The 21650-nt window shown below is 63.3% G+C and overlaps 5 protein-coding genes across 6 annotated transcripts; 3 read left to right on the top strand and 2 right to left on the bottom strand.

Moving 5' to 3' along the window:
- The first annotated feature begins 231 nt into the window (after nt 1-231).
- On the top strand, nt 232-2208 carry CREB3L4 (cAMP responsive element binding protein 3 like 4). The gene is made up of 8 exons (XM_066568288.1): nt 232-356; nt 457-654; nt 1052-1129; nt 1211-1317; nt 1405-1473; nt 1649-1724; nt 1800-1890; nt 1991-2208. The coding sequence occupies exons 1-8, from the start codon at nt 252-254 to the stop codon at nt 2206-2208; spliced, it is 942 nt and encodes a 313-aa protein (XP_066424385.1). The 5' UTR covers nt 232-251.
- Nucleotides 2209-2406: 198 nt separating this feature from the next.
- On the bottom strand, nt 2407-4230 carry JTB (jumping translocation breakpoint). The gene is made up of 5 exons (XM_066568220.1): nt 4073-4230; nt 3949-3989; nt 3595-3680; nt 3430-3509; nt 2407-2834 (listed from the first exon to the last, which is right to left on the bottom strand). The coding sequence occupies exons 1-5, from the start codon at nt 4120-4122 to the stop codon at nt 2678-2680; spliced, it is 414 nt and encodes a 137-aa protein (XP_066424317.1). The 5' UTR covers nt 4123-4230; the 3' UTR covers nt 2407-2677.
- Nucleotides 4231-4852: 622 nt separating this feature from the next.
- RAB13 (RAB13, member RAS oncogene family) lies at nt 4853-7179 on the bottom strand. Its single transcript, XM_066568003.1, has 8 exons — nt 7000-7179; nt 6189-6249; nt 6031-6091; nt 5839-5916; nt 5659-5748; nt 5310-5375; nt 5141-5191; nt 4853-5058 (listed from the first exon to the last, which is right to left on the bottom strand). The coding sequence occupies exons 1-8, from the start codon at nt 7121-7123 to the stop codon at nt 4981-4983; spliced, it is 609 nt and encodes a 202-aa protein (XP_066424100.1). The 5' UTR covers nt 7124-7179; the 3' UTR covers nt 4853-4980.
- Nucleotides 7180-7596: 417 nt separating this feature from the next.
- RPS27 (ribosomal protein S27) lies at nt 7597-8986 on the top strand. The gene is made up of 4 exons (XM_066568005.1): nt 7597-7681; nt 7940-8048; nt 8324-8434; nt 8862-8986. The coding sequence occupies exons 1-4, from the start codon at nt 7676-7678 to the stop codon at nt 8888-8890; spliced, it is 255 nt and encodes an 84-aa protein (XP_066424102.1). The 5' UTR covers nt 7597-7675; the 3' UTR covers nt 8891-8986.
- A 515-nt stretch (nt 8987-9501) lies between these two features.
- LOC136568221 (cathepsin S-like) lies at nt 9502-14374 on the top strand. Of its 2 annotated transcripts, XR_010785190.1 has the most exons (9): nt 9502-9621; nt 9977-10167; nt 10395-10514; nt 10970-11125; nt 11202-11426; nt 12262-12427; nt 12681-12783; nt 13144-13917; nt 14007-14374. XR_010785190.1 is itself a non-coding variant. In XM_066568117.1 (8 exons), exons 2-8 carry the CDS (start codon nt 10042-10044, stop codon nt 13241-13243), a joined length of 996 nt encoding a protein of 331 aa, XP_066424214.1. In that variant the 5' UTR covers nt 9502-9621; nt 9977-10041; the 3' UTR covers nt 13244-14374. The 2 variants fall into 2 exon arrangements, 1 of the variants encoding a protein (XP_066424214.1); XM_066568117.1 differs by having other exon boundaries at nt 13144-14374.
- Nucleotides 14375-21650: the final 7276 nt, after the last annotated feature.

Genomic DNA, 21650 nt, shown 5'->3' with positions numbered 1-21650 from the left:
CCCCGGTGTCCCGGTAGGGCGGCCGGAGCCCCGAGCCCCGCGGGGGGAGGGATGATCCCGGCCCTTCCCGGCACGGGGCGGGACTTGGCCGCGTTCCCCGGGATCCCGGAGATCCTGGTGCCCAGCGCCGGCACCGGGCGGAGGCGGCGGCACCACCGGGGACCGGGGGACCCCGAGGAGGGGGCGCAGGGGGTTCATCCCCGGGGGTCGGGGCACGAGGGGTCCCGCGGGGGGGTCCCCAGGGAACCCCAATGGAGGCACTGGAGCTCCCGGAGCCGGACGGGCTCTTCTCGGATCCCGCCTCGTTCCCGGTGCCGGTACTGGGCTTCCAGACCTTGACGCTCCCGGCGGATGATGTGAGTGGGGGCGGGAGGGGCGCGGGTGGGCAGGACCCCCACGGGGACACCGGGATGTCCCGGGGATGCTGGCACGGACCCCGGCCCGGTGTCCCCGCAGGGCAGCGGAGCCGAGGAGCTGCTGGGGCTGACGGTGAACCCCGACATCGCCTGCGGCCTCGGCACCAGCCCGGAGCCCCCCCGGCCCGAGGGGCCCCCCCCGGTGCTGCTGGAGGTGGTCTGTGACCTCAGCACGCCCCTGCACCCCTCGCTGTTCCCCGGCATCCAGCTGGCCCCGAGCCCCGAGCCCCAGCCCATGGTGAGTCCCCGCACCCCCAGCTCACACCCGGACCCCCCCCAGTTCGCCCCCAGACCCCCCCAGCTCATCCCCAGTCCCTCCAGTTCAGCCCCGGACCTCCCAGTTTGGCCCCAGACCTCCCCAGCTCCATCCCCAGACTCCCCAACTCACTCCCGGACCCCCCAGTTCCCCCCCAGACTCCCCCAGTTCACCCCTGGACCCCCCCCCAGCTCATCTCCAGACTCCCCCAGTTCACCCCCAAGCCCCCAGCTCACGTCCAGTCCCCCCCAGTTCACCCCTAGTCCCCCCAGTTCGCCCTCAGACACTCCCAGTCCCCCCAGTTCACCCCCAGACTCCCCCAGTTCCCCCAGTTCACCCCAGTCGCCCCAGTTCACCCCAGTTCCCCCCTGTCGCGCAGCTCCAGCTGACGGAGGAGGAGAAGCGGCTGCTGGCACAGGAGGGGGTGACCCTGCCCGGGGCCCTGCCCCTCACCCAGGTACGGGCGGGGGGGACACGGGGGGCTCGGTGGGACCGGGGCAGGGGGGGACGGGACAGGAGTGACCCCTCCGTGCCCCAGGCCGAGGAGCGGCTCCTAAAAAAGGTGCGGAGAAAGATCCGGAACAAGCAATCGGCGCAGGACAGCCGGCGGAGGAAGAAGGAATACCTGGACGAGCTGGAGAGCAGGTGGGGCCGGGGTTCCCGTTATCCCGGCGTTCCCGTTATCCCGGGGTGTCCCTTTCCCGCTTATTGTCCCTCTTTCTGTCCGGGCAGGGCGGCCGCGTGCTCAGCACTGAACCAGGAGCTGCGGAAAAAGGTCCAGGAGCTGGAGACGAGCAACGGGTGAGCACCGGGAGGGGCACGGAGCCGGGAGGGGGCACTGGGAGGGGCACCGGGATGGGCACAGAGCCGGGATGGGGCACCGGGAGGGGCACGGAGCCGGGATGGGGCACCGGGAGGGGCACGGAGCCGGGATGGGGCACCGGGAGGGGCACGGAGCTGACCCCCGTTCCCGCAGGTCTCTCCTGCGGCAGCTCCAGGCGTTGATCAAGGAAACGTCCACCAAGCCCGCGCAGACCGGCACCTGTGTCCTGGTACGGCCCCCCCGGGACCCTCCCGGGACCCTCCCGGTCCCGCTCCGGGGCTCACGGCTCCCGTCCCTCCCGCAGATCCTGTTCCTGTCGCTGGGGCTGATCCTGCTCCCCAGCTCCAGCCCGTTCCGCCGGGACGGCAACCGGGACGGCCTCGGACCCACCGGAGGTAACGGGAGCACCGGGAGGGGGGCGGGGATGGCCTCGGGAGCACCGGGAGGGGGGCGGGGACAACCCCTCCGGCCCCATCACTGTCCCCGTTCCCGCAGTGATCTCCAGGAAGATCCTGACGCGGCGGGCACCGGGAGAGGCCGCGGAATTCCCGCTCCTCCGGTGGATGTCGGGGCCAGAGCCGGGATCCGGAGTGGAGGACGGAGCCGGGGAGGGGCCTGGGGATGGAATTCCCACCCCCCGGAGGGATCCAGGCACCAATTCCTCCAGGCAGGACACGGGGACAGAGACATGGGGACATGGGGATGAGATGTGATGGGGGGGGGATCTCAGGGTGGGGGAACGTTCCAGAATAAACCTGAGCTGTGTTTGCACCCCATGCAATGGCCCCCAAAGGCCAAACATGCTCCAGCCACATGGATCAGGATTTATTCCACATTCCACCCCCCTGGGGACCCTCAGCACTGGAGGAACCAAGGACCCTCCCAAGAAACAACCACGGCATCACTCCAGGAACGATGAGCAGGATTTATTCCACATCCCTCTCCTGGAGGATGATCCCAGAGCAGATCCCAGTGCTGGGGGGGGGCACGGGGACTCCCCCAAAGGGACGAACCCAGGGATTTATTCCACATCCCGCTCCGGGGGATGCCCTGGACGCTCTCCCAAGGCAGATCCCAGCAGGACTGCAGGGCCGGGCAGCAAGGCAGGGGCTGCCTCTCCTCCCTCCCGCCGCTCGGGGCGAGCAGAATTCCCGGCTCCAAGCCTTCAGGAGGAGCCTCTGGCTAAATGGACTCGATCTGTTTGCGGACCTTCTCCAGCGCCCGCCGGTCCAGCACGCGCTGCCGCAGCACCACCAGCGCCGCCGCCGCCGCCGCCACGCCCAGAGCCGAGCCCACGAAGCGCCAGAAGCGCTGAGCCTCCAGCGCGGCCGAGCGGCAGCTGTGGGCGGACACAGCCCGGGGGGACGATGAAATGAACGCCCCATCCATCCCCTGGGAATTCCCGGCCCCATCACCTGCCCCGATTCCCCGGGAATTCCCGGTCCTGATCCCCCAGGAATGACCAGTCCCAATCCCCCGTCAACTCCCAGCTCCAATCCCACAGGAATTCCCAGCTCCGATCCCGCTGGAATTCACAGCTCCAATCTCACAAGAATTCCCGGCCCCAATGGAATTTCCAGCCCCGATACCGTCAATTCCCAGCCCCGATCCCGTTAATTCCCAGCTCTGATCCCGTCAATTCCCAGCCCCGATCCCCCGATCACTCCTGGCCCCGATCCCGGGAGCTCCCAGCCCTGATCCCCCGTTAATTCCCAGCCCCGATCCCCCGTTAATTCCCAGCCCCGATCCCCCGTTAATTCCCAGCTCTGATCTCACAGGAATTCCCAGCTCTGATCCCGTTAATTCCCAGCCCCGATCCCCCGTTAATTCCCAGCCCCGATCCCCCGTTAATTCCCAGCCCCGATCCCCCGTTAATTCCCAGCTCTGATCCCGTTAATTCCCAGCCCCGATCCCCCGTTAATTCCCAGCCCCACCTCTTATACTCATCCCGGTGGGACGAGGCGCAGTTGATCTTCTCGATGAAGCCGGTGGGGCCGCACGCCGGGATCGTTTTCTGCCAACGGGGGCACGGAGGGCTCGGTCACGGAGAGACCCCCGGGGAAAACGGGGGGACCCCGACCCTGGGGAGCCGCACTCACCATCTCGAAGCCGGAGCACCGCGTACACTCCTGGGCAACCACGAACTGCTCCACTCGCCAGCACGGCGTGGCCACCGCGGGGCTCGCTGCGGTGCGGGGGGATCGCGTTACGGGGGAACCGGCGGGGAGCGCCCCGGGACCGGACAGAGCCCCAGACCCCACTACCGGACAGACCCCTCCGTCTCCAGCCTCCCAGCCCCGGATCTATATCGGTCCGAGTCCCCGGGACCCCGGTCCCAGCCCCCCGGTCCGAGTCCCCTACATCCCGGTCCAAAGCCCTGGGACCAGACTGAGCCCCCTGGGACCGGTCCGAGCCCCCGGGATCGTCCCAAATGCCGGCCTGGCCCTGCTCACCGGGCCGCTCCTCGCTCGCCGCCGCCGCCGCCGCCGCCGGGCTGTGGGCACAGAGGAACTGCCGTGAGGGCCCCGCACCGGGCCCGTCCCTTCCACCCCCCGGTTTCCCCCGGTCCCCGCTCACCGCAGCCCGTTCAGCACCGCCAGCAGCACCGTGAGGCCGCCGGGCCCCATCGGGGCGGCGGGATCGGCGGGAAAGCCCCAGGAACCCCCGCGATCCTCGGGAACTACCGGGCACGGCCCCGCCGGGACGGCGGCACCGCCATGTTGGAACTGCCAGGGGTGCCGGGAGGGGAAGGGCGGGGCCTGGCGGCGGCGCCGGGCTCAGCCAATGGGAGAGAGGGGCGTGGTCCGAAGGCCACAAAGGGGCGTAGCTTGACCATAACGGGTATTGATTATTTAATTAGGGGCGTGGCTTAACCTTAATTAGGGGCGTGGATATGCGGCCAGCGTAGGGCGCGGTTCGGGAAGTGGGCGTGGTAAAATTCCAAGTTTGGTGTTGTGGGCGTGGCTTGGGCGCGGCTTCGCTGCCGCTCGTCCCGGTCCCAGTCCCGGTCCCGATCACAATCCTGGCCCCGACCCCGGTCCCGGTCCCTATCACAACCCCGTCTCCGATCCCGATCCCGGTTCCGGTCTCGATCGCAATTTCGATCTCGATCCCGTCTCCAATCCCGATCCCGGTCCCGGTCGCGATGCCGATCCCGGTCCCGACAGCGATCCTGTCCCTGGTACCGGTCCCGATCCCGTCTCCAATCCCGGTCCCAATCGCAATCCCGGTCCCGGTCCTGATCTCGATCCCGTCTCCAATCCTGATCTCGATCCCGATCCCGGTCTCAGCGCCAATCCCGGTCCCGACCCGTTCCACCCCCTCCAAACCCCCATCAAAGAGACTCCGGAGCCGGGACAAGGCACAGCGGGGCTTTATGGCACAAGGAGAGAGGGGGGCAGCCCCAAATCCCCCCAGATTCCCCCCCAGATCCCTCCGGAGAGGCGCCCGCGCTGCCCCGGGGGTCTCGGGGAGCTCCCGAGCCCCTACCCCAGGGAGCATCTCCCGCCGGCCTTCCGGGGGGGGCCGGGCTCCAGCAGGGCCCTGCTGCTGCTGCCAGGGGGCTGTGAAGAGAGCAGGGGGTCAGGGGGGCGCAGGGGGGGTCCCTGGCCTGCCCCCCACCCCTCAAATCCCGGCCCCACTCACGGCTTTGCAGAAGGATTTGTGCAGGATGTCCCGTGCCAGCGTGCAGAAGGCCTGGGGGGACAGGGGCTGCTCAGAGAGGGGGGCAGTGCTTGGGGACCCCCCCAGGACGAGGGAGGGACCCCCCGTCCCGGCAAATCTGGGGGTGCAGTCGCAGGGACCCCCCCCTCACCTCCTCCACGTTCTCGCTGGACTTGGCGCTGGTCTCGAAGAAGCGAATCCCGTGTTCCTTGGCCAGCTGAGGCACCACGACCCCCCTGTGATCCCCACGCAGCCCCTCCAGCCCCCTGGGACCCCCCCCAAACCCCCTGTGACCCCCACAATCCCACGAACCCCCCTAACCCCCCTGTGACTCCCCCCAATTCCCATGGAGCCCCCACAGTCCCAGCCCCACAGAGTCCTCCAGCGTGTCCCCAGAGCCCCCCAGCCCCAAAGCCGCCTCCAGACCCCCCAGTCCCACCCCCAGGGCCCCCCCCAGCACCCCACTTCCCTCCCAGCCCCCTCCCCGAGCCCCCTCCCACCTTCTCGGCCGCGTCCCGCTGCACTTTCCTCCTCCCCTCCATGTCGCACTTGTTGCCCAGGAGGAGCCGCTCCACCCCGGCCGAGGCGTTCTGGGGAGAGGGGAGGGAAACACGGGCAGGACCCCCGCGACCCCCGCCCGAAACCCCCACCCACCCCCCCACCGGAATCCCCCCACCCACCTCCTTGATGCTTTTCATCCAGTTCTGGATGTTCTCGAAGGATTTCTCGTCCGTGATGTCGTACACCAGGACGATGCCCTGGGGGGGGATCGGGGGTCATGGGGGGGGGGTCGGGACCCCCTGCCCGCGGTTTTGGGGTGGGGTCCTCACCCCCAGGGTCCCCCCCGCCGGGGTGTAGCCCCCTCCCCGTACCACGGCTCCGCGGTAATAGGCCGTGGTGATGGTTTTGAAGCGCTCCTGTCCCGCCGTGTCCCTGCGGAAACGGGGCGGTTTTGGGGATTTTGGGGGAATTTTTGGGGGGGATTTGGGGGTCTCCTACCCTCCCTAAGCACCCCCCATCCCCGACTCACCAGACCTGCAGCTTGATCTTTTTCCCATCGATATCCACAGTGCGGATCTTGAAGTCGATCCCTGGGGGAAAGCGAGGGGGGCACTGGGAGCTGGGGAGCAGAACCGGTCCCCTCCCAGTGCTCCCAGTGCCGCCATTCCGGCGCCCAGCAACCATCTGGCTCTCCGGGAGAGGCGGGAGCAAAATCCGGGAAGGGAATCCCGGGGCATTCCGGGGTGGAGGTTCCCGGGAAGAACCCGGTAGGTTCCCGGTGGGGGGTTCTGGTGAATTCCAGCGCGGGGGTCCCGGCGATTTTGGGATGGGGGTTCTTGCTGAGTGCCAGAGTCCCAGTGAATCCCGGGATGGGGGTCCCGGTGGGGTCCCGGGGTGGAAGGATCTGGGAGGGGTCCCGGGGGAATTTCAGAGAGGAGGGATCCCGGTGAATCCCGGGATGGGGGTCCCGGTGGGGTCCCGGGGTGGAAGGATCTGGGAGGGGTCCCGGGGGAATTTCAGAGAGGGAAGGTCGCGGTGAATCCCGGGATGGGGGTCCCGGGGCAGAGGGATCTGGGAGGGGTCCCGGGAGGATTTCAGAGAGGGGGGATCCCGGTGAATCCCGGTTGGGGGATCCCGAAGGGCTCCCAGGATTGGAGTCCCAAACAATCCCGATGGGTCCCGTTGGGAGGTCCCGGTGAATCCCGGAGGTTCCCAGTTGGGGAGGGTCCCACTGGGGGGGTCTCAGGTTGGGGGGGGTCCCGGTTTGGGAAGTGCCGGTGAATCCCGGTGGGTCCCCGTTGGGGGGGTCCGGGAGGGGGTCCTGGGGGGGTCCCACTCACCGATGGTGGAGATGTAGGTGCTGCTGAAGTTGTCCTCGGCGAAGCGGATGACGAGGCAGGTCTTGCCCACGCCGCTGTCCCCGATCAGCAGCAGCTTGAAGAGGTGGTCGTAGGCCTTGGCCATGGCCCCCGCCACCGCCCGCCGCCACCGGGACCGGGCCGGCCCCCCCGGGCGGGGCCTGGCTGCGGCCCCGCCTCCCGCCGTGACGCCACGCCCAGATGACGTCACCAAATAGATACCCTTACGTCACGAGTCCGATATGCCACTCCCAAAATGGCGAAAGCGCCACCATCCCAAGATGGCAGCGGTTCAGTGACCTTCCCAAAATGGCGGACGGCCATGACGGCCTCCCCAAAAGGGCGGCAACATAGGGACCGTCTCAGAATGGCGGAAACACGAACGACCCTACTGACAATGAGGCACCTTCCCAAATTCCGACAGTTTAAAGGACCACCCCAAATGGCGGCAATGAGAGGGGCCTTCCTCAAAGTGACAAAACTTTAACGACCGTCCCAAAAGGCGGCTAAGTGAGCGACCTTCCCAAAATGGCGTCAACACCACGGCCACAGCCCATCGATGGCACCGCCCCACTTCCGCCCCTGGGGCCGCCCCACAGCGGAAATGGCGGTGCGGAGCTGAGCCCGTCCCTTTCCGGCCTCTCACGCCGCCGCCGCCATGCCCGTGAGTGCGGCCCGACCCTGCCCGGGCTCCGCCGCCCCCGCGGCCGCCCCGGGACCGCGCCCGGCGGGGCCAGCGAGGGGCGGGAGGACGCGGGGAAGGCGCGGGGAGGGCGGCGGGGCCGGGGGCGCGCGGGGCGCTGAGGGCGAGGAGCGCTAAGGGGGGAGCTCCAAGATGGCGGCAGCGGCGTGAGGGGACGGAGGGGGGGAGTGGGAGCGATCGCGGTGCCCCCAGGATTGACCGATCCCGGTGTCCCCGCAGCTCGCCAAGGACCTGTTGCACCCGTCTCCCGAGGAGGAGAAGCGCAAGCACAAGAAGAAGCGGCTGGTGCAGAGCCCCAACTCGTATTTCATGGACGTCAAGTGCCCCGGTGGGCACCGAGGGTCTCCCCGTGTCCCGCTGTTGTCCCCGCTGTCTCGTTGCCCTTCCCTCCGTTCCTTTCCACGTGTTTCTTTCACTATCTCTCGCCATCTCTTCGTGTCCTTCCCCGTCTCACACCGGGCTCTCCCTCTGTGTCCCTCTCGGGGTCCGCTTTTCGTGTCCCTTCACGCGTTTCCTGCCTTGTCCCGTTGTCCCTCCACGTGTCCCGGTCCCCTTGCCCGTGTGCCCCCCGGTGACTCCGCTGTCCCCACGTTGTCCCCGCAGGCTGTTACAAGATCACGACCGTGTTTAGCCATGCCCAGACCGTGGTGCTCTGCGTGGGCTGCTCCACGGTGCTGTGCCAGCCCACGGGGGGCAAGGCTCGTCTCACCGAGGGTGGGTATCCCGGTGGGGCTTTGGGAATCCCGGGAATCCCGAGGAGGGGGATGGAGGAATCTGGGGCTGCTCCATGGGGAGGTGCCATCCAAGGAGAGCTTGGGAGGATCTGGGAATTTTTGCCATGGGAATTTTTGGGTGTGGATCCCACTGGAGGGTGTTGGGACCCTGGGAGGGGCTGGTTCCTGCTTGGGGTGGGGGGATTTGGGATTCCAGGAGGGATTTGGGACCTCAGGGGGGGCTGATTCCCCCTCCTCAGTAGTTTTGGAATTCTGGTGGAGGGTTGGAATTCCAAGGAGAGGTTTGGAGTTCTGGCTGTTCTTGGGAGCCTTCACCTGCGGAATCCCCCAAAATTTGGGTTGGGAGAGGTGGAATTGCCATTCCCAGAGAGATGCAGCGTTGGCAGGTTTGTGTTTGCTCCCCCCAGGCTGCTCGTTCCGGCGGAAGCAGCACTGAGCCAGCCGGGATGCCACGGAGACACACGGGAATTCCGCCCGGTCCCTGTCGCCCCCTCCGCTTCCCGCTAATAAATTTTGGATAAAATACCCAAAATGGGTCACTTCTGGTTCTTGGCTTGCAGGGACAGCGGGGTTTGGGGATGTGGGGAGGGAATTCCTTCCCGGGAGGTGTCCCTGCCATCCCTTCCCAAACCATTCCATGATTCCCAAAGAGTCCAGGTGCAGATGGTGCCACCACCAGCCTGGGGTGGGACAAATCTTGCTGTCCTTGTGGGGATGCTCCAGCTGGACTCGATCCCTTTTTTCCCATCTGGAGGGGAATAACCAGGATGTTTTCCCCAGATCTGCCTTTGGAGGGACTGGGGGGAACTGGGGGCTCAGCTCTCCCCATTCCCACCTGGAGCTCCCAAAACCCACCCTGAGCTGTGACCCCACTCTCACCCCGCATTTTTGGGGTGCTGGAAGGACAAACCCCCTCAGTTTCCTGGGTGTTTTCTGGAAGCTCTGGCCCTGCTGGCCCCTCAGCTCCGAACTGAAATCGAAATTGGGACTTTCGGTTCCTCATTCCCTCATTTCCTGGCTCGTGATTTCTCCCCACGGCGCCGCTGCCCCGCGCCCCAAATCCCGGCGTGCCAGCCCCGGGAACGCTCCGGATCCGACCCCAAATCCCCTCCCCGACCCCCCCTCCTGGCGCTGGAGGTCGGAGCCGCCCCGGAGCAGCTTCTGGAGGTAATTTGGGCGGCTTTGATGTTTTAATCCCCGCCCCAGGAGCACTTTGAGGAAGCAAAACTCTGGTACGAGTGGATTTATGGGGATTTATTGGGGTCTGTCTCACCCCGGAGCTCCACCTGGATTGTGGGATTGTCGGTGTGTCCCATCCTGGGGGGGCACAGGTTGGGTAAAACCAGGGAATTTGGGGATTTTTGGGCATGGATTTGTCCCAGCAGCTCGGATGTGTCCTGGCCTGCCCTCACGGACACGGGGCTGGCTCCCGGATTCTCCCCTGCAGGGAATTTCGGGCTGCGTGTCCGGGCGGGCTGGTGGCACCACCAGGTCACCGGGGTGTTGTCACCTCCCTGCCCAGACCGGATTTGTCACTGAGGGGTCAATCCCGGCTCCGAGCCCTCGGCTCCTGCTCCGAATCCCGCGATGGAGCCTCTGGCTCCCGCCGCCCTCCTGGCCCTGCTGGTGCTGGCACTGGGACACCCCGACCCCGCGCTGGACCGGCACTGGGAGCTCTGGAAAAAATCCTACGGCAAGGAATATCATCCCCAGGTGGGAATGTGACAGAGGGGGAGCTGGGAATGTCCTGGGGGGCTCTCCTGGGGGGCTCTCCTGGGGGGTGACCACCGGCTGGAGAAGATCCGATGGCGCTTCCAAGCGCGGCTGCTCCCCAGGGATGACCCAGCTGGGGCTCCCAACAGCCTTTACTGGGATGAACTGGGGTGGGATGGCTCTGGAGGGGCTGTCCCAGCTCCGACAGGACCCTGCTGGAATTCCAGGAGGATTTTCTCCGTCGCCTGACGTGGGAGAAGAACCTGTGGCTGGTGACCCTCCACAACCTGGAGCACTCCCTGGGCCTCCGCTCCTACACGCTGGGGATGAACCACCTGGGGGACATGGTGGGTGCTGGGAGCAGTTCCAACCCTCTGGACTTGCCCTGGAGGGTGACTCAACCTGGGTTTTGGTGGGTTGGAGGTGGGAAAATTCCTGACATCCCCCTCAGCCCATCCTGGTGGGATCCAGCAGCCAGGGACAGGCTGCTCTGGAATTCTGTGAGGAAAGAACTCCCTGGGGTGGAATTTGGGGCGCACAGGAGCTGTCATGGTCATTTGGGATATTTATGGGTCATCCCCAATTTGGGAGGGGGGATTTATGACCCAGTTTCCAGGGATTTGGGGAGCTGGAGCTGAGCTTTTCCTTTTCTGACGAAACCCTTGAAATTAAATGGAAAAACAAGAAGTTGAGGATCCCCCACAGCCAATTCCACCTCCAAACTCCCATTGCACCCCCAACACCCTCATGTGGGGCTGACAAGAGATCAGGAATCACCCTCTGGGATTCTCCTTCCCACCAGACCAGCGAGGAGGTGGCGGCTTCGCTGACGGGGCTCCAGCTCCGTCCTCGTCCCCGTCGGAATTCCGCATTCCCAGCCCAATCCCGGCCGCTCGGTGACGTCCCCGAGGCCCTGGACTGGCGGGACAAGGGCTGTGTGACCGAGGTGAAGAACCAGGTGAGCCTCGCCCCAGGTGAAGAACCAGGTGAGCCTCCCCGGGGCAGCTCCTGAGCCTCTCCCGCCTCCTTCCCAGGGCGCCTGCGGATCCTGCTGGGCCTTCAGCGCCGTGGGAGCGCTGGAAGCGCAGGTGAAGCTGAAAACCGGGAATTTAGTGTCCCTGAGCGTCCAGAACCTGGTGGATTGCTCCAGGATGTACAGGAACAAGGGCTGTGCTGGGGGGTACATGACAGAGGCGTTCCAGTACATCATCGACAACGGCGGCATCGAGTCCGAGGAGTCCTATCCCTACACGGCTCAGGTGGGCCTCAAAAGCCTCTTTTCCAGGAAAATCCATGGAAATCTCACCCTGTTCCTTTTTTTCCTCCCTCCTCTCCCATCCAATTCCCCCTGCCCCGGTTTCCTGGTGGCACCTCAGTGTCCAAAGCCATCCCAGGAACCTTGAAGTTATTTGGAGGGGAGTGACTGGACCAGGAGCTGGAATTCCTACCTGGTTATTTCACCATTTCTTAAGCAACGAGCTGGAGGGGAGGGAAAAATGGGTCAGGAGCCTCCTGAAAACACAATCCTGGGAAATGGGTCAGAGCAACAACAGCTCAATCCGAGAAAAAGCAGGAATTTACTCTCCAATGTGGAGCTACAGAGGGAAAAGCTGCTGTTCCTGGGATCAGGAGGGAATGAGAAGCATCTGTGGATAGGGAGGATGAGGATGGAGGCTTCAGGGAAGAGGAGGATGAGAATGAAGGCTTGTGCTGGATTTGGGATTGGGAAGGGGAACCAACCTCAGGATGGGGTTGAAATTTTGGATGTTTTTGAGGAAAAAGGACAGAGAATGCTGTGGGAAACAAACCAAGGATGGGGAAGGTGGGACTGGATGGGGTCAGACGGGGGTCTGGGAACGCTCCTCGATCCCATTGGCTCATTCCCATTTTTTGGCTTGTTCCCATTTCCCGGCTGGTCCCCATTCCGTGGCACATTCCCATTCTTGGCTCGTTCCCGTTTCCCACCTGGTTCCCATTTCCCTGCTCATTCTCGTTTCCCATCTCGTTCCCGTTTCCCGTCTCATTCCCATTTCCTGCCTGGTTCCCGTTTCCCAGCTCATTCCCATTTCCCATTTTTTTCCCGTTTCCCATCAGAACGGGACGTGCCACTACAACGCCTCCGCCCGCGCCGCCTCCTGCTCCCGGTTCGTGGAGCTGCCCGAGGGTGACGAGGCCGCGCTCAGGGACGCCGTGGCCACCGTGGGCCCCGTGGCCGTGGCCATCGACGCCACCCGGCCCAGCTTCTTCCTCTACCGCTCCGGTGAGGGCTCCGGATTGGGCGGAATTCGGGAATTTCGGGGGTTAATTCCTGGAGGGAGGCTGGAGTGGGGTGGTCTTGAGGCCTTTAGTGCTCTTCCAACCTTCCAAATCCACCTTCTTCCTTTCTTTCACCCCAGAATCCTTCCCCTGCTGAGAGGGATCATTGGGAATTCAAGTGGGATTTGGGAGGCTGGCGGTGAATTCCTGGAGGGAGGCTGGGACCCGTTGGAATTCCGTGTTTTCTCCCTCCCCAGGGGTGTTTGATGACCCCCAGTGCTCGCAGGAGGTGAACCACGGGGTGCTGGTGGTGGGATATGGCTCCCTGGAAAACAAGGAATATTGGCTGGTGAAGAACAGGTAAGACCCTGAGGTGAGATCACTGAGTCCAACCTATGCCCTAAAACCTCAACTATAGCACCCAGTGCCATGTCCAGTGTTTATTTAAATACATCCAGAGATGGTGATTCTACACCTCCCTGGGAAGAGCATTCCAGTGCTTTATTATTCTTTTGGTGAAAAATTTCTTCCTAACATCCAACCTATCCCTTCCCTGATGTAGCTTGAGACTGTGTCCTCTAAGTCAGGACACCCCAGAGCAGAGAGAAAAAGAAACATTTCCGCTGCCCTGGGAATGGCTCAGTGATTCCCAGGATCCTGGCACCTTCTCCTTGTAAAAAACGAGGATTTTCCCCTTTTTTCTTCTCCCTGTTCCCAAAGCTGGGGCGTGCATTTCGGAGACGCGGGGTACATCCGCATGGCCCGCAACGCCTCCAACCTCTGCGGCATCGCCAGCTACGCCTCCTACCCGCTCATCTAGACCTGCTCCGAACCTGCTCCGAACCTGCTCTGGACCTGCTCTGAACCTGCTCTGAACCTGCTCCGGGCCTGCTCCAGGCCTGCTCCGGGCCTGCTCCGGGCCTGCTCCGGGCCTGCTCCGGGCCTGCTCCGGCCTGCTCTGGGCCTGCTCCGGGCCTGCTCCGGGCCTGCTCCGGGCCTGCTCCGGGCCTGCTCTGGACCTGCACTCCAGGCACCTCCCCAAAGCTCTGGATTTCCATGGATTCCATCCCAGCAGGGATTCCTCCACTCCCAGGGTCGCTTTCCAGCACTGGGCGTCATCCGATGGTTGGATCCGTGGGCTGGGAGGGGATCCGGGCCGTGGGAAGGGGGAATGTTGTTGATAGGCATGCAGGGAGTTCTTTTTTGGGGGTTTGGGAGTAAAATGGTGATTCCTGCAGGGATTGGTCACAGGGGTAACAGGGAGTGGGTAGTGGGATCACAGGGGTCACTGGGATCACAGGGATCACTGGGATCACAGGGGTTTGGTACAAGGATCATTGGGATCATTGGGATCGGGCACAGGGATCACAGGGATCATTGGGATCATTGGGTTTGGGTACTGGGATCATAGAGATCATTGGGATCACAGGGATCACTGGGATTGAGTACTGGGATCATTGGGATCACAAGGATCACAGGGATCATTTGGATCAGGTACAAGGATCACTGGGATCACTGGGATCATTGGGATTGGGTACCAGGATAACTGGGATCACTGGGATCACTGGGATCATTTGGATCAGGTACAAGGATCACTGGGATCACAGGGATCATTGGGATTGGATACTGGGATCACAGTGATCATTGGGATCAGGTACAAGGATCTCTGGATCATTGGGATCACAAGGATATTTGGGATCAAGTACTGAGATCACAGGGACCACTGGGATCACTGGGATCAGATACAAGGATCATTGGGGTCATTGGGATCAGGTACCAGGGTCACTGGGGTCACTGGGATCACTGGGATCCAGTATCAGGATCACAGGGATCGTGGGTTCCTCCCTCTGGAGCTGCTGCGATGCCGGACATCAATTTCCCTCCATGTGCCGCTGCTGGAATTGCAGAAATTCCATGGAAAATAAAAGATTTGCATTTTGCTGCCTCAAAATCCCGATATTTGGAGATGACCCCCAAAAATTGCAATATTTGGTGGCTCCCATCACCCCACAGCCAAGAATTCCCGTGTTGGTGGACGGAGATCCCGAGGGAACAGTGTCCCTTTTGTCCCTAAAAAATGTCCCGGGGCTGGAATTCCTCACCCCCGGATCCCACCCCTCCCTTGCCGGTGGGATCCGAGCTGCCAGGAGGATCGGAGCGCCGGGAATCTCAGCGGGATGAGGGGTAAGGATGATCCCAGCGGGATCTGCTGCCACTCCCATGGGATTTCCAGCTGGAAAAAGGGCGAGGGTGGCTCATTCCCAGCAGCTGGATTGGGCTTTAGGGCAAGGTTTTGGTTGGGAAAAGGAGTTGTCCCCGCTGGATCCCAAATCCCTCCCTGGATTTTGGGAGGTGGAGCTGCGGCATCGGGGCAGGATGAGACCCCCCCCCAGCCCCGAGGGGACCCTGGTGAGGAGGAGCCAAGTCCAGAATCCCCTTGGAAATCATGGAATTGTTCAGGTTGGAAATACTTCAGAGAAAGATTCCACCTGGAATATCTCTGGGGTTTTTGTCCCTCTACGGAATCACAGCTTGGCTTAGCAAGGACCCAAAGACCCCATTTCCGCCTCCATCCAGGAATTTAAGCCCCAACTTCCCAAATTCCACCCTAATTCCAAAGGTTTATGCACACAAGCACCGCGGGGCGGACCCGCAGAACCAGGAAACTGCGAGGCCAAAATTTAACCCCAAAAAAACCTGGGGGAAAGGCTCATTCCCTGCCCTGGAAAGGAGAATTCCCGACGAAATCCCCTGGAAAAGCTTCGGGAGCGGGCAGGGCTCGGGTCCCGGGAGTTGTCACCTCCTGGCACCTCCCGAATCCCGCACAAAGGTCCCCGTTCCACCCGTTTGTTTAAACAAACACGTTCCCGGCGGGACAAATCCCCGGGAATACCCGGAGGGAGACGGAACCCGAGGCCGTTTGGCTCCGGAGGGGGCGGAATTCGGGATTTTCCTGGGATTTCTGCCGGCGGGACACCCCGGCCGAGGCTCTGCGGGGGCTTTGGGCGCTCCCGGAGCTTTGTCCACGCTCCCAGATATTCCCGGGAGGTGGGAATCGCTTCCCCCCCACCCCAACCCGGAGGTGCTGGGGGCCCGCAGGTGCCTCCGGAGCGGGATGGAGCCGATGCAGCCGGGATTGAGCCGTTCCGCGCTGGTTTTTCGCAGGAGATGAAATCCCGCCTGGATCCGGCTGTGCTGGGACTGACCAAGGTGTGTGACCCGTCTGGAACCGGGACAAGGTGGGGATGTGGGGGCAGCCCCGTGGAGTCGGGGTTCAGCCCCGTGGGATGTGGGGTTCTGCCGGCTGCGGGAAAAAAAAATGGGAATATTCCGTGCGGGAGAGAAGGAATTCCTGCCTTTGGGGCAGGGAAACTGAGGCACGGAGTCAGCCCCGCCCTGCCCTGCGGCGCTTTGGGGGTTCCCAGCTGAATTACGCATAAATCCCATGGGAAGGATCTCGGGGAGTGGGGAAGGGAGAGTTTCACCCCGAGGGGGACGCGGGGGCCGTTCCCGATCCCTGGAAATCGCTGGGAAAAGGAATCGGGGGGTGCCGAGGGCCGTGGGGGAGGGGGGAACGGGGAGCGGTCCCGGATTTGGGGAACGGGAGCGGCAGCCCCGGATCTGCGGGAAAAGGGTTAACAGGGAAAAGGATCCGCTCGGCCAATGGTTCCTGGTTGGTTTGGAGTGCGGGAGACGAGGGGGAGGGGGCGCGGGGCCGGGACCCCTCGGGAATTGGGAATTTCCGCCTCGCACGGAGCTCGCCCCCCGCTCCCGTCACCCGCAGGTGCGTCCGGGGTGAGCCGGGGTGACCTGGGGTGACCTGGGGACACCAGGACACCCCCAAAGTCCCCCCTGAGCCCCCCTGACCCCACCCCAGGGCCCCCACCCGGGACACCCCCGTGGTCCCCCCAAGGCGGTCCCGGCTCCCTCCGACACCGCCGGGATGGGAATCCCCCGCCGATCGTTCCCCACCGGTACCGGGGGCGATCCCGGGAAAACACCGGAACACCCCCCCCCCACCTCTGTCACCCCCGGCTCCAAAGCCCTCCGGGAACCCCGGAATTCCCAGCGGGAATCCCGGCCCACCCCGCCCCATCCCGGGCAGCAGTTTGGCCGTTCCCAGCTCGGAGCAGCTCCCGAAATTCCCGGTCCGCCGTTATCCCGCTGTTCCCGCGTCCCGTTCGGGATCCAAACCCGCCGCTCCACCACCAACATTTCGGGGCTGCCCCCAGGACCGGGATTTGGGGGGGAAAATGTCCCCAGGATCGCGATCTGGGGCTGGAGCTGCCCCCAGGATTGGGATTTGGGGGGACCTGCTGCAGATTGGGATTTGGGGGCAGAGCTGTCCCCAGGATTGGGATTTTGGAGGGGAAGATGTCCCCAGGACCGGGATTTGGGGGGGATCTCCCCAGGATTGGGATTTAGGGGTGAAGATGTCCCCAAGATCGGGATTTGGGGGGAGCTGTCCCAAGGACTGGGATTTGGGGAGGGGGCTGTCCCCAGGATCAGGATCTGTTGGGGACTTTCCCAGAATTGGGATTTGGGGGGAGCTGCTGCAGGATTGGGATTTGGGAGGGGAAATGTCCCCAGGACTGGGATTTGGGGCTGGAGCTTCCCCCAGGATCGGGATTTGGGGGGAGCTGCTGCAGGATCGGGATTTGGGGAGGGGGCTGCCCCCAGGATCGGGATTTTGGGGGCAGGACTGGCCCCAGAATTGGGATTTGGGGGGAGCTGCTGCAGGATTTCCCTTTCCCTGCTCCAAAGTTTGGATTTGCATCCTGACGTTCCCACCAGGCTCTGGGAAGCTCCTGCAGATCCCGGTTGCTTTTCTGCACCTGGATGAGCCCGGGAACCCCAAAATCTGCGTGGGGGGAGCCTCGTGGGTTCTTGGGAAGAGCCGTGCCTGTGGTTTTCCCCCGATGGCCACGCTCCTCTCCTCATTTTTTTATTATTCCATATTTATTATCCCACGTTTGTGGCCGCTCCCCGGCAGATCCAAGGGCAGATCCACAAAGGAAAACGGGGTTTTTTTTGTTGTTTTTTGGTTTTTTTTTTCTTTAAATCAGCTGACCGGGCTGGGAATGTAAAAACAGGAAAAACGGCTGAGCTCATCCCAGCTCATCCCAGCTCATCCCAGTCCTCTCCCTGTCCCCAGTGGGGTGAGTCTGGCCAGGGCAGGATGTCGGGAATGGTGTCGGGATTTGGGGATTGTGGGACTGGGCTGGGGCACAGGGATCGAGGGGATCCCAGCAGGAGCAGCCCAGGATCCAGGAGGGGATCCCAGCAGGAGCAGCTGGCTCGGGATGCTCAGGGGGTGTCAGGGTTCTGGGAGGATGTCAGGATTTTGGGAGGGGGGGTCGGGATTCCCAGGGGTTTCCCGGTCTCATGGGGCCTTTTAGGGGGCCATGGCCAGGCTGAAATCCCCCAGATCCCATCTTAGATCCCAGCCCAAAACCTGCTCAGATCCCATCTTAGATCCCAGCCCAAAACCCGCTCAGATCCCAGCCCAAAACCCGCTCAGATCCCACCCCAAAACCCGCTCAGATCCCATCTTAGATCCCACCCCAAAACCCGCTCAGATCCCATCCCAGACCCAATCCCAAACCTCGCCGTGTTCCCATCCCACAACCTCTCCCAGCCCCATCCCAAATCCACCCCAGGTCCCATCCAAGATCCCATCCCACATCCCCCAGTCCCTCTAAAGCCCCCTGGTGCCTCTCCCCACTCTGGGGGGGTTTATCCCTCCCCTCGGGGCTGGGAATTTGGGGGCTCGGATGAGCTGCATCCTTGCAGGGTCCTCCTGGGCGGGGGGTCCCAATCCCATTCCCTCTCCCATTCCCAATCCCTTTCCCCCTGGAAAAGGAATTCCTTCCCCTCCCAATCCCACTCCCATTCCCAAACCCATTCCCTTTCCCATTTCCCATTCCCACTCCCATAATTCCCATTCCCATTTCCCCATTTCCTCTCCCATTCCCATCTTCCCATTCATTCCCATTCCCACTCCCTTTCCCATTCCATTCCCAATCCCACTCCCATTCCCAATCCCATTCCAGTTCCCATTCCCATTTCCCATTCCCAATCCCAGTCCCATTTCATTTCCATTCCCTGTTGCTCCCATTCCCAATCCCATTTTCCCATTTTTTCCCATTTTCCCATTCCTATTCCCATTTCCCATTCCCAATCCCATTTTCCCAGTTCCTCTCCCATTCCCATTCCCATCATTTCCCATTTTCCCAGTTCCTCTCCCATTCCCATTCCCATAATTTCCCATTTTCCCAGTTCCTCTCCCATTCCCGTTCCCCTTCCCCGCCCGCTCCTCCCGACCGAATTCCTCCCGGTTTAATGAATAACCACCAGAGCTCAAGCTTGGGCAGGGGGGGTGGATTTTGACTTTCCCGCCCCCCCTGCTCCGGCTGAGACCCCCCAAAATCTCCTCAGGGCTGGGCTGGACCCCCCCCGACCCCTGCACGCCCTCCGGCCCTGAGCGGCACCGGGAGCCCCCAAAAATCCTGGAGCCCCCAAAAATCCTGGAACCTCCCAAAATCCTGGAGCCTCCCAAAATCCTGGAGCCCCCCCAGGTCGCCCCAGAGCCCTGCGGGGGGGTCCCCGCGGGGCTCCTGCCCCCGAGGCGCCGCTGCGTGTCCGTCCTGGAGCCCGGCACGGCCTGGGATGAGGAGGAGGAGGAGGAGGAGGAAGGGCGAATCCCCGGCGTGTCCCTGCGGAGATCCGGGGCGCTGCGGAGCTCCCTGGACCCTTTCCGGAGGCACAGCTGGGAACCGGGCAAGGAGCCGCGGGGCATCCCGGGCTACGGGCAGCTCAGGTAGGGGGCACCCCCGGGCCAGCGTCCCCCCCAAATCCAGAGGGGTCGGGGGGGTCCTCCGAGCCCCCCAAACCCGGGGATTGGGATCCATCCCTGCCTGGGTGGGGACACCCCCAAATCCAGCGGGGTCAGGGGTGTTCCTGCATCCCTGAGCCCCCCAAATCCAGCGGGGTCAGGGGTCTTCCTGCATCCCCAAACCCCCCAAATCCAGCGGGGTCAGGGGTCTTCCTGCATCTCGGAGCCCCCCAAATCTGGGGACTGGGATCCATCCTTGCCTGGGTGAGGACACCCCCAACCCTGAGCCCCCCAAATCCAGCGGGGTCGGGGGTCTTCCTGCATCCCTGAGCCCCCCAAATCCAGCGGGGTCAGGGATCTTCCTGCATCCCTGAGCCCCCCAAATCTGGGCATTGGGACCCTCCGCACATCCCTGCCTGCATGGGGACGCCCCAAATTCCCTGCTCACCCTCGGGCACCCGCTTTGGGGATGTCCCCCCCGCTTTGGGGGTGACTTTCCCCGTGTCCCCCCCCCCAGCAGGAGCCCCGAGCTCGGCTCCAGCGCGGAGCAGCTGGGGGGGCTCTGCCGGCGCCCCCGGGACCCCCGGCGAGCCCCCCTGGTGCACAGCAGTGACGAGCTGGACTCGCTGCTCTCGCAGGACGAGGAGGACGAGGCCGACGTGAGGCGGGCGCAGGTGGGTCCCTCCTGTCCCCCCGGGGTCACCCAGAGCCCACCTGAGCCAGGGGAGGGGACAGGGGACGCTGGGGAGGGGAGCACTGAGGGAAGGTCACGTCCTGGGGGGCTTTGCTGCCCATCCTGGGGGGCTTTGGCATCGTCCTGGTGGCTTTGGCATCACCCCAAGAGGTTTTGTCATCGTCCCGAGTGGCTTTGGCATCATTTGGGGCGAGCCTGTCGTCACTTTGGGTGGCTTTGCCATCATCCTCCAAGACTTTGTCACCACCTTGAGTAGTTTTGCCACAGTCCTGGTGGCTTTGTCATTGTCCTTGTGCCTTTGCCATTGCCCAGAGTGACTTTGCCATTGTCCTGAGACACTCTGTGACCACCTTGAGTGACTTTGGCATCGTCCTGGTGGCTTTGGCATCACCCCAAGTGGTTTTGTCATCGTCCCGAGTGGCTTTGGCATCATTTGGGGTGAGCCTGTTGTCACTTTGGGTGGCTTTGCCATCATCCCCGGTGGCTTTGCCATTGTCCTGAGACACTTTGTCACCATCTTGAGTGGCTCTGCCACCATCCTGGTGCCTTTGCCATTGCCCAGAGTGACTTTGCCATTGTCCTGGGGGACTTTGTCACCATCTTGAGTGGCTTTGCCACAATCCTGGTGGCTTTGCCATTGTCCTGCAGGTTTGCCATTGCCCAGAGTGACTTTGCCATTGTCCTGAGACACTTTGTCACCATCTTGAGTGGCTTTGCCACAGCCCTGGTGGCTTTGTCATTGTCCTTAGGCCTTTGCCATTGCCCAGAGTGACTTTGCCATTGTCCTGAGAGACTTTGTCACCACCTTGAGTGGCTCTGCCACAATCCTGGTGGCTTTGTCACTGTCCTTGCACCTTTGCCATTGTCCTGAGACACTTTGCCTCTATTTTGAGTGGCTCTGCCACAATCCTGGTGGCTTTGTCACTGTCCTTGTGCCTTTGCCACCATCCTGGGTGGCTTTGCCACCGCCCAGAGCGCGCAGGACGCTCCTTCCCCCCCTGCCCGCTGGCAGCAGGTTCCTTTTGGGCACCGATGGTGGGGCGGGAGGGTGGCAGTGCCACCACTGTCCCTGTCCCTGCCCGCAGGAGGACGCGAGGAGGCTCCCGGCGCCCCGGGCCGGGCCGCGCTCCCGGGGCTGGTCCCGTTTCAAATCCGCGTCCCTCGGTGTCATCGCCAGCGTCCCCGGCGAGGAGGGTGAGTCTGTCAGTCTGTCCCTTCCCCAGGAGGGACCCCCGTGTCCCCCCGGGCTCTGTCCCTGCTCCGACCTCTCTGGTAACGACCCAAAATCGATGGCGCTGCCACCGCAGTTAATTAGATAGTTAATTAATTAATTAATTAATTATCGCCCCCCCCCTCCCTGCTCCCCATTCCCAGCTCCTCGCCGCCCTTTTTAAATTCCTTTTTCCTTTTTTTCCAGCCGCCGAAATTCCCCCGTTCGCCTCCCAGCAGAGCCTGCTCGGCGGGTGAGTCCCCCCCCCCGGTGTCCCCTGCGTGTCCCCTGTCCCCTCCCCGCGCCTGTCACAGCCCATTCCCGTCCTCATTAGGGCGGCTGTGCCCGGCAATCGTCACACCCGGGGCTGGCCCGGAGCCCCGTGGGGACAGGGATGGGGACAGGGATGGGGACAGGGACAGGGATGGGGACACGCTGCCCTGCCAGAAATGGGGCTTTTCCCCCCTTCAAAAGTGGCTCTGAAGGTG

The sequence above is a fragment of the Molothrus aeneus genome, chromosome 31 (assembly GCF_037042795.1).
Source record: "Molothrus aeneus isolate 106 chromosome 31, BPBGC_Maene_1.0, whole genome shotgun sequence".
Taxonomy (NCBI): domain Eukaryota; kingdom Metazoa; phylum Chordata; class Aves; order Passeriformes; family Icteridae; genus Molothrus; species Molothrus aeneus.
The sequence above is the reverse complement of the archived record's forward strand: the minus strand, read 5'-3'. Positions and strand labels throughout refer to the sequence as shown.

Bases quoted from the DNA above. Each gene is read 5' to 3' on its own strand.
- RAB13 (XM_066568003.1), bottom strand. From the start codon at position 7,123: ATGGCCAAGGCCTACGACCACCTCTTCAAGCTGCTGCTGATCGGGGAC. The intron at 6,092-6,188 runs GTGAGTCGGGGA...CCGTTTCCGCAG, and splicing joins AAGATCAAGCTGCAGGTCTG to GGACACGGCGGGACAGGAGC. The intron at 5,192-5,309 runs GTGAGGGGGGGG...CTGTCCCCCCAG, and splicing joins CCAGCGAGAACGTGGAGGAG to GCCTTCTGCACGCTGGCACG.
- CREB3L4 (XM_066568288.1), top strand. From the start codon at position 252: ATGGAGGCACTGGAGCTCCCGGAGCCGGACGGGCTCTTCTCGGATCCC. The intron at 655-1,051 runs GTGAGTCCCCGC...CCTGTCGCGCAG, and splicing joins GCCCCGAGCCCCAGCCCATG to CTCCAGCTGACGGAGGAGGA. The intron at 1,725-1,799 runs GTACGGCCCCCC...TCCCTCCCGCAG, and splicing joins AGACCGGCACCTGTGTCCTG to ATCCTGTTCCTGTCGCTGGG.
- RPS27 (XM_066568005.1), top strand. The intron at 8,049-8,323 runs GTGGGCACCGAG...TTGTCCCCGCAG, and splicing joins CATGGACGTCAAGTGCCCCG to GCTGTTACAAGATCACGACC. The intron at 8,435-8,861 runs GTGGGTATCCCG...TGCTCCCCCCAG, and splicing joins CAAGGCTCGTCTCACCGAGG to GCTGCTCGTTCCGGCGGAAG.
- LOC136568221 (XM_066568117.1), top strand. From the start codon at position 10,042: ATGGAGCCTCTGGCTCCCGCCGCCCTCCTGGCCCTGCTGGTGCTGGCA. The intron at 11,126-11,201 runs GTGAGCCTCGCC...CCTCCTTCCCAG, and splicing joins TGACCGAGGTGAAGAACCAG to GGCGCCTGCGGATCCTGCTG. The intron at 11,427-12,261 runs GTGGGCCTCAAA...GTTTCCCATCAG, and splicing joins CCTATCCCTACACGGCTCAG to AACGGGACGTGCCACTACAA.
- JTB (XM_066568220.1), bottom strand. From the start codon at position 4,122: ATGGGGCCCGGCGGCCTCACGGTGCTGCTGGCGGTGCTGAACGGGCTG. The intron at 3,681-3,948 runs GTGAGCAGGGCC...CCCGCACCGCAG, and splicing joins GGCGAGCGAGGAGCGGCCCG to CGAGCCCCGCGGTGGCCACG. The intron at 3,510-3,594 runs GTGAGTGCGGCT...CCCCGTTGGCAG, and splicing joins GGTGCTCCGGCTTCGAGATG to AAAACGATCCCGGCGTGCGG.